The sequence below is a fragment of the Pristiophorus japonicus genome, chromosome 10, assembly GCF_044704955.1.
Source record: "Pristiophorus japonicus isolate sPriJap1 chromosome 10, sPriJap1.hap1, whole genome shotgun sequence".
NCBI lineage: Eukaryota > Metazoa > Chordata > Chondrichthyes > Pristiophoridae > Pristiophorus > Pristiophorus japonicus.
This window is the reverse complement of record NC_091986.1, coordinates 142,346,134-142,361,882: the sequence shown is the minus strand read 5'-3', so window position 1 is coordinate 142,361,882 and position 15,749 is coordinate 142,346,134. Positions and strand designations below refer to the sequence as shown.

At 43.1% G+C, this 15,749-nt stretch overlaps 1 protein-coding gene across 3 annotated transcripts in view; it reads right to left on the bottom strand.

Moving 5' to 3' along the window:
* Positions 1-15,749, bottom strand: part of dync2h1 (dynein cytoplasmic 2 heavy chain 1) — a 994,370-nt gene that overhangs the window by 738,301 nt on the left and 240,320 nt on the right. For all 3 annotated transcript variants that reach the window (XM_070892150.1, XM_070892151.1, XM_070892152.1), the window contains exons 44-47: positions 14,702-14,948; positions 13,728-13,879; positions 7,892-8,036; positions 3,662-3,764 (exon numbers count right to left, since the gene is read on the bottom strand). In XM_070892150.1, coding sequence (XP_070748251.1) covers positions 3,662-3,764; positions 7,892-8,036; positions 13,728-13,879; positions 14,702-14,948 — 647 coding nt within the window. The remainder of the gene's footprint in view (positions 1-3,661; positions 3,765-7,891; positions 8,037-13,727; positions 13,880-14,701; positions 14,949-15,749) is intronic.

The following is a 15,749-nucleotide window of genomic DNA, read 5'->3' as shown; positions in this document are numbered from 1 at the left end:
TAATTCTAAAAGGACAAAGAGTGCTATCAAAACAAGCCTGAAGGCTCTGAGTCTCAATGCGAGGGGCATTCATAATAAGGTGGATGAATTAACTGCACAGATAGCTGTTAACGGATATGATGTAATTGGGATTACGGAGACATGGCTCCAGGGTGACCAAGGCTGGGAACTCAACATCCAGGGGTATTCAATATTCAGAAAGGATAGGCAGAAAGGAAAAGGAGGTGGGGTAGCATTACTGGTTAAAGAGGAGATTAATGCAATAGTAAGGAAGGACATCAGCTTGGATGATGTGGAATCTATATGGGTAGAGCTACGAAACACCAAAGGGCAGAAAACGTTAGTGGGAGTTGTGTACAGACCACCAAACAGTCGTAGTGAGGTTGGGGATGGCATCAAACAAGAAATTAGGGATGCATGCAATAAAGGTACAGCAGTTACCATGGCTGACTTTAATCTATATATAGATTGGGCTAACCAAATTGGCAGCAATACTGTGGAGGAGGATTTCCTGGAGTATATAAGGGATGGTTTTCTAGACCAATATGTCGAGGAACCAACTAGAGAGCAGGCCATCCTAGACTGGGTCTTGTGTAACAAGAGGGATTAATTAGCAATCATGTCGTGCGAGGCCCCTTGGGGAAGAGTGACTATAATATGGTAGAATTCTTCATTAAGATGGAGAGTGACACAGTTAATTCAGAGACTAGGGTTTTGAACTTAAAGAAAGGTAACTTCGACGGTATGAGACGTGAATTGGTTAGGATAGACTGGCGAATGATACTTAAAGGGTTGACGGTAGATAGGCAATGGCAGACATTTAAAGATCACATGGATGAACTACAACAATTGTACATCCCTGTCTGGCGCAAAAATAAAACGGGGAAGGTGGCTCAACTGTGGCTAACAAGGGAAATTAGGAATAGTGTTAAATCCAAGGAAGAGGCATATAAATTGGCCAGAAAATTCAGCAAACCCGAGGACTGGGAGAAATTTAGAATTCAGCAGAGGAGGACACAGGGTTTAATTAGGAGGGGGAAAATAGGGTATGAGAGTAAGCTTGCAGAGAACATAAACACTGACTGCAAAAGCTTCCATAGATATGTGAAGAGAAAAAGATTAGTGCAGACTAATGTAGGTCCCTTGCAGTCAGAATCAGGTGAATTCATAATGGGGAACAAGGAAATGGCAGACCAACTGAACAAATACTTTGGTTCTGTCTTCACTAAGGAAGACACAAAAAACCTCCAGAAAATACTAGGGGACGGAGTGTCTAGCGAAAAGGAGGAACTGAAGGAAATCCTTATTCGTCAGGAAATTGTGTTAGGGAAATTGATAGGACTGAAGGCTGATAAATCCCCAGGGCCTGATAGGCTGTATCCCAGAGTACTTAAAGAAGTGGCCCTAGAAATAGTGGAAAATGATCACCAATGCATCCAACATTCTATTGACTCTGGATCAGTTCCTATGGACTGGAGGGTAGCTATTGTAACACCACTTTTTAAAAAAGGAGGGAGAGAGAAAACAGGGAATTATAGACTGGTTAGCCTCACAACGGCGTTGGGGAAAATGTTGGAATCAATTATTAAAGATGAAATAGCAGCGCATTTGGAAAGCAGTGACAGGATCGGTCCAAGTCAGCATGGATTTATGAAAGGGAAATCATGCTTGACAAATCTTCTAGAATTTTTTGAAGATGTAACTAGTAGAGTGGATAAAGGAGAACCAGTGGATGTGGTGTATTTGGACTTTCAAAAGGCTTTTGACAAGGTCCCACACAAGAGATTAGTGTGCAAAATTAAAGCACATGTATTGGGGGTAATGTATTGACATGGATACAGAACTGGTTGGCAGACAGGAAGCAGAGAGTCGGAATAAACGGGTCCTTTTCAGAATGGCAGGCAGTGACCAGTGGGGTGCAGCAAGGTTCAGTACTCGGACCCCAGCTATTTACAATATACATCAATGATTTAGATGAAGAAATTAAATGTAATATCGCCAAGTTTGCAGATGACTCTAAACTGGGTGGCGGTGTGAGCTGTGAAGAGGATGCTAAGAGGCTGCAGAGGGACTTGGACAGGTTAGGTGAGTGAGCAAGTGCATAGCAGATGCAGTATAATGTGGATAAATGTGAGGTTATCCACTTAGATGGCAAAAAACAGGAAGACAGACTATTATCTGAATGGTGACAGATTGGGAAAGGGGGAGGTGCAACGGGACCTGGGTGTCATGATACATCAGTCATTGAAGTTTGGCATGCAGGTACAGCAGGCGGTGAAGAAGGCGAATAGCATATTGACTTTCATAGCGAGAGGATTTGAGTATAGGAACAGGGAGGTCTTACTGCAGTTGTACAAAGCCTTGGTGAGGCCACACCTGGAATGTTGGGTTCAGTTTTGGTCTCCTAATCTGAGGAAGGACCTTCTTGCTATTGAGGGAGTACAACGAAGGTTCACCAGATTGATTGCCGGGATGGCAGGACTGACATATGAGGAGATACTGGATCAACTGGGCTTGAATCCACTGGAGTTTAGAAGAATGAGAGGGGATCTCATAGAAACATATAAAATTCTGACGGGATTGGACAGGTTAGAGGCAGGAAGAATGTTCCCGTTGCTGGAGAGTTCCAGAACCAGGGGTCACAGTCTAAGAATAAGGGGTAAGCCATTTAGGATCGAGATGAGGAGAAACATCTTCACTCAGAGAGTGGTTAACCTGTGGAATTCTCTACCACAGAGCTGTATAGGGCCTTGGTGAAGCCTCACCTGGAATATTGTGTTCAGTTTTGGTCTCCTAATCTGAGGAAGGGTATTCTTGCTATTGAGTGAGTGCAGCAAATGTTCCCCAGACTGATTCCCAGGATGGCAGGACTGATTTATGAAAAAAGACTGGATCGACTAGGCTTATATTCACTGGAATTTAGAAGAATGAGAGGGGATCTCATAGAAGCATATCAAATTCTGACTGGATTGGACAGGTTCGATGCAGGAAGAATGTTCCCGATGTTGCAGAAGTCCAGAACCAGGGGTCACAGTCTAAGGATAAGGACAGAAAGTTGTTGAGTCCAGTTCATTGGATATATTCAAAAGGGAGTTAGATGTGATCCTTACGGCTAAAGGGATCAGCAGGTATGGAGAGAAGGAAGGAGTGGGATACTAAAGTTGCATAATCGATCATATTGAATGGTGGTGCAGGCTCGAAGGGCCGAGTGGCCTACTCCTGCACCTATTTTCTATGTTTCTATGTTAAGTGAAGTCTAACCATGTACAGTTTCCCAGGATGCATCAGTAACATGCAAGTTAGTCAAATGATAAAATGCTTATCTCAGTTCCTAATAAAGTCTTATCTCTCAAAATTATCTAATTGTCACTTGATTATTATGTCTTTTGTTGATTGTTAGTAAATGTAAGCATTCTAAATGTGAAGCAAAGAGAGAGGAACAGAAAGACAAAAAAAGAAACAGTGAGAGAGACTCACAGATAGACTGTATCTTTCCTCGTTATAATTTGAATGTATTTAACTTTAAAAGCAAATAAAAAGCCTCCAGTTATCTTTGATTAGAAAATATAAACATTCTAATTTCACCTGTGAGGTACCGACAGACAAAGATAAAAAGAAAGGAGAAAAAAATGGCATAAATTTTAGTTAATGAGAGTCTTACCTCCCTCAAGGTCATATCGAAACAATCCAAGTACCCACTGAGTAAGAATGCAAGGAGTAAAGAGGTAATGACTGTTGTCATCCACTGTAAACTTTATTCGAACCTATAATGAACAGGAATCAGTTTATTAAGAAAACTATTGGAATGAAGCTATACAGGTGTTTAAGGGTCCTTGCCATCACGCTGAGGAACCCAACTAGCAGTGTCTGTGTTAATACTTTGTAACAATCTTTATCAGAACCAGGGCATCAATTTGGCAGCAGCCAAGACACACACAATCCTGACTTGGAAATATATCGCCATTCCTTCAACATCGCTGGGTCAAAATCCTGGAACTCCCTCCCTCACAGCATTGTGGGAGTACCTTCACCTCACAGACTGCAGCAGTTCAAGGCGGCGGCTCACCACCACCTTTTCAAGGGCAGTTAGGAATGGGCAGTAAATGTTGGCCTTGTCAGCAATGCCCAAATCCCATGAATGAATTAATAAAATGGTCAATGACAAAACTATTATTTTCAAAATGTTCTTTAAAAAGAAGTTATACAGAGTAAGATCACATTTTTAAATTCTTCAGATGTAGTATTAAGAAAAATGAATAGATTTCAAACTGCAGTAACTTAGGGCTCAAAATTGGCCCACCCCTTTTTTCGGAGCACTCACCGGAGATGCGTCGCTTTGCTGTGTTGAAAAGTGCTCAAAAAAAATGTGCTTCCCACTTTGGACGCTGTCCGGCCTCTCCCGAGTCTTCGCGCAGCGTGGCCAGTCAGGTAGGGGGCGGAGCCAGCGTCGCACGCTGAAAACAGTGCCGGGGCATCCGGCGCGAGTGTGCGCGCATGCGCAGTAGCTCCTGACTCAGCCCCTCAGTGTGCGTGCTGCAGCGTGGGACCCGATCATCATCATCATCATCATCATATTGGCTGCTGGTGCGTCCTGCCCCTATCCCAGGCAGAGCTGGCCCGCTGCCTTCCCGAGTTGAAGATGAAGGTAGGGTAGGATTTACTTACTTCTATTTTTTATTTGGATATGTTGAAAAAATTATGTAAATATGTTTTGTCTCTTGTGAATAGTGGTGATCATTTGTCAAGCCTATTTACCTGGTGCTATTGTGAAAGAAGAATATAAGTGACAGGAACACTGAGAGAATATCTTATTTATTGAAATAGACTTTATTTAGATAATATGGGCTCAATTTTGGCCCAGTATAATCATTGCAAACAACTAGTTGTTTAAATTAGTTTTGAGATTAGGACAATTTAATTCAACTATCTTTTACTTCTTTTATTTTTGTAGTTTAAGTTTCCATGAATGCTTCTGTTGTATAGTAAATTAACTTTGCGAAGTTTGTCATATGATGTCCTGTTTAGCTGTTTGATCCTATCCACATTCTTTAGTCAAGTCATTAAGTTCTGCTGGCCTCCAATGTCCCTACCTGCGCTGATTTCTTAACTCTCCACTGATTTCTTAACTCTCCGCAAGGGTTTTCAAAAGCGGCCACATACGCTGGCCTAAGTTAGTTTGGAGTAACTATTAGCTGGCCAAAGTGGCCTAAATGGCCAAAACGGGCGTAGGTGGCTGCTAACGACCCCTTTTGAAAAAAAAACTTTAAAAATCCTAACTAACTCACTTACATTGGCGCAAATTGAATGTGCAAAATGGGGATTTTTAAGATACTCCAGAAAAATCAAGTTGCTCCAAAAAAAACGGAGCAACTCCTGGCCAATTTTGAGTCCTTAGAGACTGGCAAGCAAATAGTTTATTTACATCAGGAATTATGACAAGGTGCAATGTTGTATAGGGTGATCAGAACCCTGATTCAGTGAAAGAGGAGGACATATATTAACACACCTAAACTGCAGAACTGTTTAAAAAGAAATGCCCTCCAAAGGGAGATTTATTTTCAAATTCCATGGGAAAGTAATGAAAATTTATGTGCAAATCTTCAACAAGGACTGGAAAGTATAAATCAGCTATTCAACCAATTATAACGTAATTTCACAAAGGAAAATGAAGACAAATGGTAAAAATTTGAAGAGTTATGCTATATTTGCATTATGACTGAAGCAAGACTGCTTCGCACAGAAATTACAGCTGTAATGTAAAAGAACCCTCCAGATGCCAATATTCCTTTCGAATTGCAATTAGAATATTCACAGTACATGTTTAACTGAGTAGTTATTGCACAGTGCAAGAATTATTGATCCTATCGATGAACACTCTCAGTATAATGCAAAGGTTTCTACGACCATTTTTTTAAACTACGTTACAAAGAAAAAGAAAAGTTCAATCTGATGCATTTTGACTGGCCAGCCCTATAACTAGCACAGTTGACAGGGTTTTTTTTTGTTGCAAACAATATGAAGCACTGGTCTAGATTTTCCTCCTCAGCAATTAAACCTCTATAAGTGCAGGCAGGAATTCCACTCACTAACAGCTGTTCTGATAACTCTGGCGAGTTTCCTGGGGGTGGCTTAATTCACAGACTCTATGAGGTTTCAGTCCGTGCCTGGGATCCAGGCTAGGGGATAAAAATCCCAGCTGTTGCGGGACTTGGCTCTTCCCTGCCAGGGTAAACCTCTAGCCTCCGCTAGGTCTATGCAACAAGGAATGCCAATTGATTGATTATACTTTCTAGGGTAGACTTTTAATTTTCAAAAGGGTTCTACCTTTGCTGGATATCAGTAAATTATTCTCCTCATTAGCGCACAACATTACTATGGCGGGAGGTGAGATGAGGTGAGAGTGACTGCCCCTGATGTTAAGGCAGCATTTGACAGAGTGTGGCATCAAGGAGCCCTAGTTAAATTGAAGTCAATGGGAATCAGGGGGAAAATTCTCCACTGGCTGGAGTCATACCTAGCACAAAGGAAGATGGTTGTAGTTGTTGGAGGTCAAGCATCTCAGCCCCAGGACATCGCTGCAGCAATTCCTCAGGGCGGTATCCTAGACCAAACCATCTTCAGTTGCTTCATCAATGACCTTCCCTCCATCATAAAGTCAGAAGTGGGAATGTTCGCTGATGATTGCACAGAGTTCAGTAGCATTCACAACTCCTCAGATAATGAAGCAGTCCATGCTCGAATGCTGCAAGACCTGGACAATATTCCGGCTTGGGCTGATAAGTGGCAAGTAACATTCTAGCCACACAAGTGCCAGACAATGGCTATCTCCAGCAAGCAAGAGTCTAACCCAGTCCCTTGACATTCAACGGCATTACCATTGCCGAATTCCCACCATCAACATCTTGGGGGTCACCACTGACCAGAAACTTAACTGCTCCAGCCACATAAATACTGTGGCTACAAAAGCAGGTCAGAGGCTGGGTATTCTGTGGTGAGTTTCTCACCTCCTGACTCCCCAAAAAGCCTTTCCACCATCTACATGGCACAAGTCAGGAATGTGATGGAATACTCTCCACTTGCCTGGATCAGTGCAGCACCAACAACACTCAAGAAGCTCGACACCATCCAGGGAAAAGCAACCCACTTGATTGGCACCCCATCTACCACCTTAAACATTCACTCCCTCCACCACCAGCGTACCGTGACTGCAATGTGTACTATCTACAAAATGCACTACAGCAACTCACGAAGGCTTCTTTGGCTGCACCTCCCAAACCTGCGACCTCTACCACTTAGAAGGACAAAGGCAGCAGGCGCATGGAAACACCATCACCTGCAGGTTCTCCTGCAAGTCACTCACCATCCTGACTTGGAAATACATCACCGTTCCTTCATCGTCGCTGGGTCAAAATCCTGGAACTCTCTCCCTAACAGCACTATGGGAGTACCTTCACCACATGGACTGCAGTGATTCAAGGTGGCAGCTCACCACTACCTTCTCGAGGGCAATTAGGGATGGGCAATAAATGCTGGCCTTGCCAGCGACGCTCATCACATGAATGAATATTTTTTTTAAATGACAGAAAATCTGATGCATGATATCACGCTGTTACTACTGCCTCATTTGCTTACACCAGCCCCTTTTTGGGAGAGCGATACCATTGTTCAAAAGTAGTGATGGCTGAAGCTTGCTGCACGAACAGAAATGTGCCATAGCCTGGTGGGACAGGTCACCTCCCAAGCCTTCTATGCAACATCACCACCTTCCCCAGACCGGAAAATCAGCACAAATCAAAAAAGAAAAATCTTGCATAATATGTTTATATTATGAAAACACCAAATTAAATTTAGTATTAAGTATGTCAGAAATATCAACCAAAGTGGAACATACCTGTTCATAAACCTGTACCAGGGAACCAGCCAGCTGGTGTATCCGTGCAGGACATGTCCATACAGGATGGTTCTTTAGATTCCTATGCAGCACAGGCTGTAGATATGCACTGTAGATCGCCTGCAGTTGCTCTCTATCAGGATAGCTAAAATCACAAATAAGTAATTGACATTTCCTGAACTCAGTCACAAGAGACATGGGGGCTACACCATTTTGTTTCACTTTCGAAATAACATTTTTGAGATGATTTTTACCACTGCCCGCCCCCCCACCTCCACTCCCACCCAGCAGGAACTGTGCAGGTGGGGAGTTAGTCACGTCTGTGGATTCCCCATGGTCTTCCCGACACTCCACCATTTTAACTTAACTGTTTGTGGCTATGTGTCAGGCACCCATCCCAGGCAAATAGGGCCATAATTAAAAGATCAAAGCCCTGCTCCACCAGCATCATAACCACTCCCATTGCATTTTAACTTAAATTTGCCTCGGACATGCCCGCAAAGCCTAGCGGGATTGCTGTAGGAGAGCTCCTGAGACAGTATAAAAGGGGGCTCTCAGCTGTAACTCACAGGATCACATGATCCTTTCCTGTCTGATTGTCAGCAGTGCTTCCAGATCTCAACTTCTGCTGTCTCATAACCCTTTAGTCAGGTTTCTCTACTCCTGAAGGGAACTATTCTTGCTTCTTCTGGATGGAGCAAGACTTGGAGAAGCAACAGCCACCAACTGGGCCTCTCAGAATACATCAGGTGAGGGGTCTGTGCATAGGAGGCCATACCCAGCACACTGGGTCCATGTGTGACTGTAACCATGGTAAACTATCCCACCTTATCTTGCTTAACATATCTGCAACCTACGACATAATTGATCACACCATTCTTCTCCAATGCCTTTCCTCTGTTGTCCAGCTAGATGGAACTGCCCTTGTCTGGTTCCATTCTTATCGATTGAATCATAGCCAGAGAATCACATGTAATGACTTCTCCTCCCATTCCCATACCGTTACCTCTGGAGTCCCCCAAGAATCTAAATTTGGATCCTCCTACTTCTCATCTACATGCTGGCCCTCAGCAACAACATCTGAAAACACATCAAGTTCCACGTGTACACTGACGACACTCAGCTCTATCTCACCACTACCTCTTTTGACACCTCTACTGTATCTGATTTGTCACACTGCTTGTCCGACATCCAGTATTGGATGATCAGTTATTTCCTCCAACTAAATATTTGGAAGACCGAAGCCATTGTCTTTGGTCCCCACCACAAATTCCGTTCCCTGACCACAGTTCCCATCGCTCCCCCTGGCAACTGCCTGAAGCTGAGCCAGACTGTTTGGAACCTTAATGTTGTGTTTGACCCCGAGATGAGTTAACGACCACATATCTGCTCCAAAACCAAGAACTGCCTACTTCCACTACCATAACATCGCCTGACTCCAAATCTGCCTCAGCTTATCTGCTGCTGAAACCCTCAACCATGCCTTTGTTACCTCTAGACTTGACTATTGTAATGCTTTCCCCTTCTTCCATCCTACATAAGCATGTGCTCATCCAAAACTCTGCTGCCCGTATCTTAACTCGCTCCAAGTCTCGTTCACCTATCACCCCTGTGCTTGTTGATTTACACTGGCTCCTGGTCCAGCCAACATCTCAATTTTAAAATCCTCGTTCTTGTTTCCAAATCCCTCCATAGCCACACACTTGTATATCTCTGTAGTCTCCTCAAGCCCTACAACGCCCCAACCCTCACAAGGACCATGCGCACCTCCAATTCTGGCATCTTGTGCATCCCCAATTTTAATTACTCCACCGGCCATGCTTTCAGCTACATTGGGCCTAAGCTCTGGAATTTCCTCCCTAAATCTCTCCGCCTCTCTACCTCTCTCTCCTCTTTGACCAAGCTTTTGGTCATCTGTCCTGATATCGTCCCCCGTGTCTCAATATCATTTTTTTTTTGATAAGGCCCTTGTGAAGCGCCTTGGGACATTTTGCTACTTTAAAAGCACTATATAAATGTTGTTGACTTACCTTCTTGGACCTAACGGAGCAATGCAGGATGAGGCTGCGCTTCTCCAGGTAGGCTTTTGCAGACTGCTGCAACCTCCTGCAACAGGACCTACTGCCTGCAGGGGAACATGCCATGCCAGTGTCCCTCCACAGCCCTGAATTTTTACTGCCACTTTTCAGGCTGCTACAGGCGACATCAGCCACATCTCACAGGCTGCAGCTCACAGCTGCATTAACAGAACTGAGCAATACATCACCTTCCCACCAACCTCAGCAGTCAACAGGACAGAGCTTGTGCCTTTCCAGCAGTGGCTGGCTTCCTTTATGTTCAGGGCGTGATTGACTGCAGCCATTAGGGCACCAAAACATGAGTCAACAACATTCATCAACAGAAAAGGATACCACTCTATCAATGTACAGCTAGTGCCCAATCACAGGAAAAACATGCAAATCTGCACCAGCATGCAGGTCAAAGTACCTGTGCAAAGTACCCAAGAAGTTGCCACAATGCTTTTATTCTCAAGACACTCGACCATTCTTCCACTCTTTGACCCTGGAAGAAGCGCAACAGGGTGGCAGCTGGGGAACAAAGGACCCCTGCAGACCTGGCTGACACCACCATGCACAAGCAGTACAGACACAATCAAAGCCAGGATCTTTATAGAGCACACAACAGGACTGCTTAAGCAGAGGTTCAGATGTCTGGACCGCTCAGGGAGGTAAGTGGGGACTCGCTGAAATATATCCCAGATAGAGTGTCACCAATTGTCATGGTCTGCTACATATTGCATAACATTGCATTGCAGAGAGACCCGCATTTAGAGGAGGAGGAGCAGCAGTATCGGTTGTCATCTGACAAGGAAGACCTAGAACGATGGAAATCAGCAAAGAAAGCAGGGCCATAGCAATGCCTCGCAGCAAGAGATGAAGGATCAGCACATAGCTCATCAATTCTACCAAGTTTCTCACACCTTGCCCCGAGAACTTACAAAAAGCCCCTCTGCACATCAGTCCTTGCTATATTCTCTCTTACTCCCATTAACCTGCATTGAAGAACATTCAAACCATTGACAACTTTCTACCTTAAAAATGTTGGCTGTTATCCAGCAATAAGTGCTTTTAAAATATGCAAACAACCAAAAGAAACAGTGTGCTCCAGAGCTAGAAATGCAGAACACAGAGTGACCATAATATGGTAGAATTCTTTATTAAGATGGAGAGTGACACAGTTAATTCAGAGACTCAGGTCCTGAACTTAAGGAAAAGTAACTTCGATGGTATGAGACGTGAATTGGCTAGGATAGACTGGCGAATGATACTTAAAGGGTTGATGGTGGATAGGCAATGGCAAACATTTAAAGATCGCATGGATGAACTTCAACAATTGTACATCCCTGTCTGGAGTAAAAATAAAATGGTGGCTCAACTGTGGCTAACAAGGGAAATTAGGGATAGTGTTAAATCCATGGAAGAGGCATATAAATTGACCAGAAAAAGCAGAAAACCTGAGGACTGGGAGAAATTTAGAATTCAGCAGAGGAGGACAAAGGGTTTAATTAGGAGGGGAAAAGTAGAGTATGCAAGGGAAGCTTGCTGGGAACATAAAAACTGACTGCAAAAGCTTCTATAGATATGTGAAGAGAAAAAGATTAGTGAATACAAACGTAGGTCCCCTTGCAGTCAGAATCAGGTGAATTTATGATGGGGAACAAAGAAATGGCAGACCAATTGAACAAATACTTTGGTTCTGTCTTCACGAAGGAAGACACAAATAAACTTCCGGAAATGCTAGGGGACCGAGGGTCCAGCAAGAAGGAGGAACTGAAGGAAATCCTTATTAGACAGGAAATTGTTCGGGAAATTGATGAGATTGAAGGCCGATAAATCCCCGGGGTACTTAAGGAAGTGGCCCTAGAAATAGTGGATGCATTGGTGATCATTTTCCAACAGTTTATCGACTCTGGATCAGTTCCTATGGACTGAAGAGTAGCTAATGTAACACCACTTTTTAAAAAGGGGAGAGAGAAAACGCGGAATTATAGACCGGTTAGCCTGACATCAGTAGTGGGGAAAATGTTGGAGTCAATTATTAAAGATGAAATAGCAGTGCATTTGGAAAGCAGTGACAGGATCGGTCCAAGTCAGCATGGATTTATGAAAGGGAAATCATGCTTGACAAATCTTCTCTAATTTTTTGAGGATGTAACTGGTAGAGTGGACAAGGGAGAACCAGTGGATGCGGTGTATTTGGAGTTTCAAAAGGCTTTTGACAAGGTCCCACACAAGAGATTGGTGCGCAAAATTAAAGCACATGGTATTGGGGGGTAATGTATTGACGTGGATAGAGAACTGGTTGGCAGACAGGAAACATAGAGTCGGGATAAACGGGTCCTTTTCCGAATGGCAGGCAGTGACTAGTGGAGTGCCGCAGGGCTCAGTGCTGGGACCGCAGCTATTTACAATATACATCAATGATTTAGATGAAGGAATTGAGAGTAAGATCTCCAAGTTTGCAGATGACACTAAGCTGGGTGGTGGTGTGAGCTCTGTGAGGAGCATGCTAAGAGGCTTCAGGGTGACTTGGACAGTGGGCAAATGCATGGCAAATGCATGGCAGATGCAGTATAATGTGGATAAATGTGAGGTTATCCACTTTGATGGCAAAAACATGAAGGCAGAATATTATCTGAATGGCGGCAGATTAGGAAAAGGGGGGGTGCAACGAGACCCGGGTGTCATGGTACATCAGTCATTGAAGGTTGGCATGCAGGTGCAGTCGGCGGTGAAGAAGGCAAATGGCATGTTGGCCTTCATAGCTAGGGGATTTGAGTATAGGAGCAGGGAGGTCTTACTGCAGTTGTACTGGACCTGTGTTCAGTTTTGGTCTCCTAATCTGCGGAAGGACGTTCTTGCTATTGAGGGACTACAGCGAAGGTTCACCAGACTGATTCCCAGGATGGCAGGACTGACATATGAGGAGAGACTGGATCGACTGGGCCTGTATTTACTGGAGTTTAGAAGAATGAGAGGGGATCTCATAGAAACATATAAAATTCTGACGGGACTGGACAGGTTAGATGCAGGAAGAACGTTCCCGATGTTGGGGGAGTCCAAAATCAGGGGTCACAGTTTAAGGATAAGGGGTAAGCCATTTAGGACCGAGATGAGGAGAAACTTCTTCACTCAGAGAGTTGTTAACCTGTGGAATTCTCCACTGCAGAGAGTTGTTGATGCCAGTTCGTTACATATATTCAAGAGGGAGTTAGATATGGCCCTTACGACTAAAGGGATCAAGGGGTATGGAGAGAAAGCAGGAAAGGGGTACTGAGGTGAATGATCAGCCATGATCTTATTGAATGGTGGTGCAGGCTCGAAGGGCCGAATGGCCTGCTCCTGCACCTATTTTCTATGTTTCTATGCTGATCTGTGGGGCTGAAAAAACAACTGAAATGGGCAAGACTGTTCAAAGACAGATTGTGGAATACATATTACCCTGACAGTGTGCTTAAATTGATGGCAAAGTGGAAGTTAGTAACATGATTAACTAGTTAGATCAAACATAGCATTGAAAAATGCAGTAATTTGAGGAGTCAAATATTTTGAAAATAATAATTGCATCGTAATGAAAAGAGCAATGAAACAGCATTCAGTACTGAAAAAAAAATCACACAGATCCTTGTATTTTTCTGAAAACACACTCATGTTGCAAAATTCAGTTTTCTTTTATATCCTTTACTAGAAATCGATTACTTTAATATAAATGTATAACTTAATGATATATATATGTTTACATCACTGGAAGAATAAATGGACATGATAGTACTTACTTTATTGTGCAGATCCTGACAATAGATGTAAATCTTGTCGTTAGGGTATGCCGCCCCATAGCACCACCGACTGACATTGAAGCCACGACCTGAATATTTTCAAATCCAACCCACTCCAAATTCTCATCATAAAAGCCATGGTAAGTCAACGCCTTTGGAATTTTATTGTTTAAAAAAATCACAAAGAAGTTAGAAATATATAAAGCATTCTACCTGGTTTTCAGCTACAAATCAGCCCAACCAGTAATGCTGGTTAAATAATAGTTAGCAGTTAAGCAGAAATACTGAATTTTAGGTCTACTTTTAAATTTCTTAAGACTCCAATTGCCTTGTGCTTCAAAATAAAACCAAATGTCTGTTTGGACAATATGGTAGGATACAGCGTATGCCCTGCACTTCCCCCAATGACAAGTTTCCAAATGAAGCCAAGTCATGAGTGGGGACACAGGATGGGGGTAAGTTAATTCCCTACCAGGAAGAACTAAAAATCATAAATTCAGCATAACCTGGCTGCATTTCTGTACCTCATAACAGCTGAATACACTATGTCATTGCAGAGGCCTGAAATCATTACCTATATAACTGATTATAACATTGAAATAAACAGGTTGTCAGTTTGCTCCCTTGTAGATAACAGTGTATGGAGTGTGGAAGAAGTCTAAAGGAGGGGGACAAAATAAATGAGAAAAGGTGACAATTACAATAAAACTACTTCAAAAAATACATTATTCAAATGATTTCTACAAATTAAGATACCCACTGTTGCTCAGTACGATTTCATGCACTTCCTACACAGTTCTGGTAGACTATTATATTTCAAAGACAGCTACTATCAGTTTATTTATGCTATTAAATGCAGTGGAAGCTAAAATGCAAAAATATTTAAACAATATACTGCACAGCTGGGCAAAATTAAAAATAAAAACAACTAAAGTAAAAATAGCATATACATACAAGTCTAATAATGTCCTAACCTGCTGTAGAAAAGCAATAACACTGCTGGTTTCCCATTTGTCTGGTTTGGGTAGGTTAATATCTTTCAAATATAACACCAGCTGTTCACAGTCTCTTGGCCTGTATACACGACCAGTGTTCGAACTAATAACCATGCATGTCTGGCTCAATTTTTGCAGAATATGCCGAGGCGAGGTCTGTGCACTGCAGTGAACTACTGCAATCTGAGTGGATCTGAGCTGAGAAAAAGCATAACGAAGAAGCATCCTGAAAATAAAAATGAACTGTTAAAATGGAAGGTGTGCTACATAGATTAACACTTTGCCGATAGAAAGGAAACGTTTTAACTTTATGGATGTTCCCGCAACAAAACAGTCAAACTACAAATCTAGTAATAAAAGCAACAGAGAGACATGGGGAAATTTTATTTTTACATTTCCTAATATTAAGTTATCCCATTTTAGTCCCCAAAGTCAAAAATGTATGCAATAAATTCCTCAATGTAATTTTCCTCTTGCCTGCAAAAAAGTGCAGAAGGGCCGTCATTTTCTGTACCTGGGTGGGTCTGGTACGGATAGTCAGCGAGGCGGGTCGAGACCCTGTTGTTGCTTCCATCCTGCTGCAGAAATCGACTTTGCTCCAATGGGGCCTATTATGCCCGCCCCCATTGTTACCCGCCTCTATTAAATGGTGCGGGTCTGATGACGTCATCCGTGACGTGTTTTCTGCCGGGATATTTAAAGTGGCCATGGCCATATTGCATTTGAAGGTTCATCAAGTAGTGTGCAGGCAGCACACTGGAGGTGTTCATTGCTGCAAACAGTTGGAGAGATGGCTGCACAGAGGCAGAGGGCTGCACCCAGCTTCTCCAATGGCTCCCTCCACATGCTTGTGGAGGGAATCAAACCACACAGAGAGGTCTTCTTCCTTCCAACGGGTGGAAGAGATATCCCCAGAGACAAAAAGAGCCTAGCTCCAAATTGCAGAGGAGGTCAACAGCAGGGACCTGGGAACAGTGTTGGAAACATTTCATGGATCTCATTAGATTTGGAAAAGTACAAAGCCACA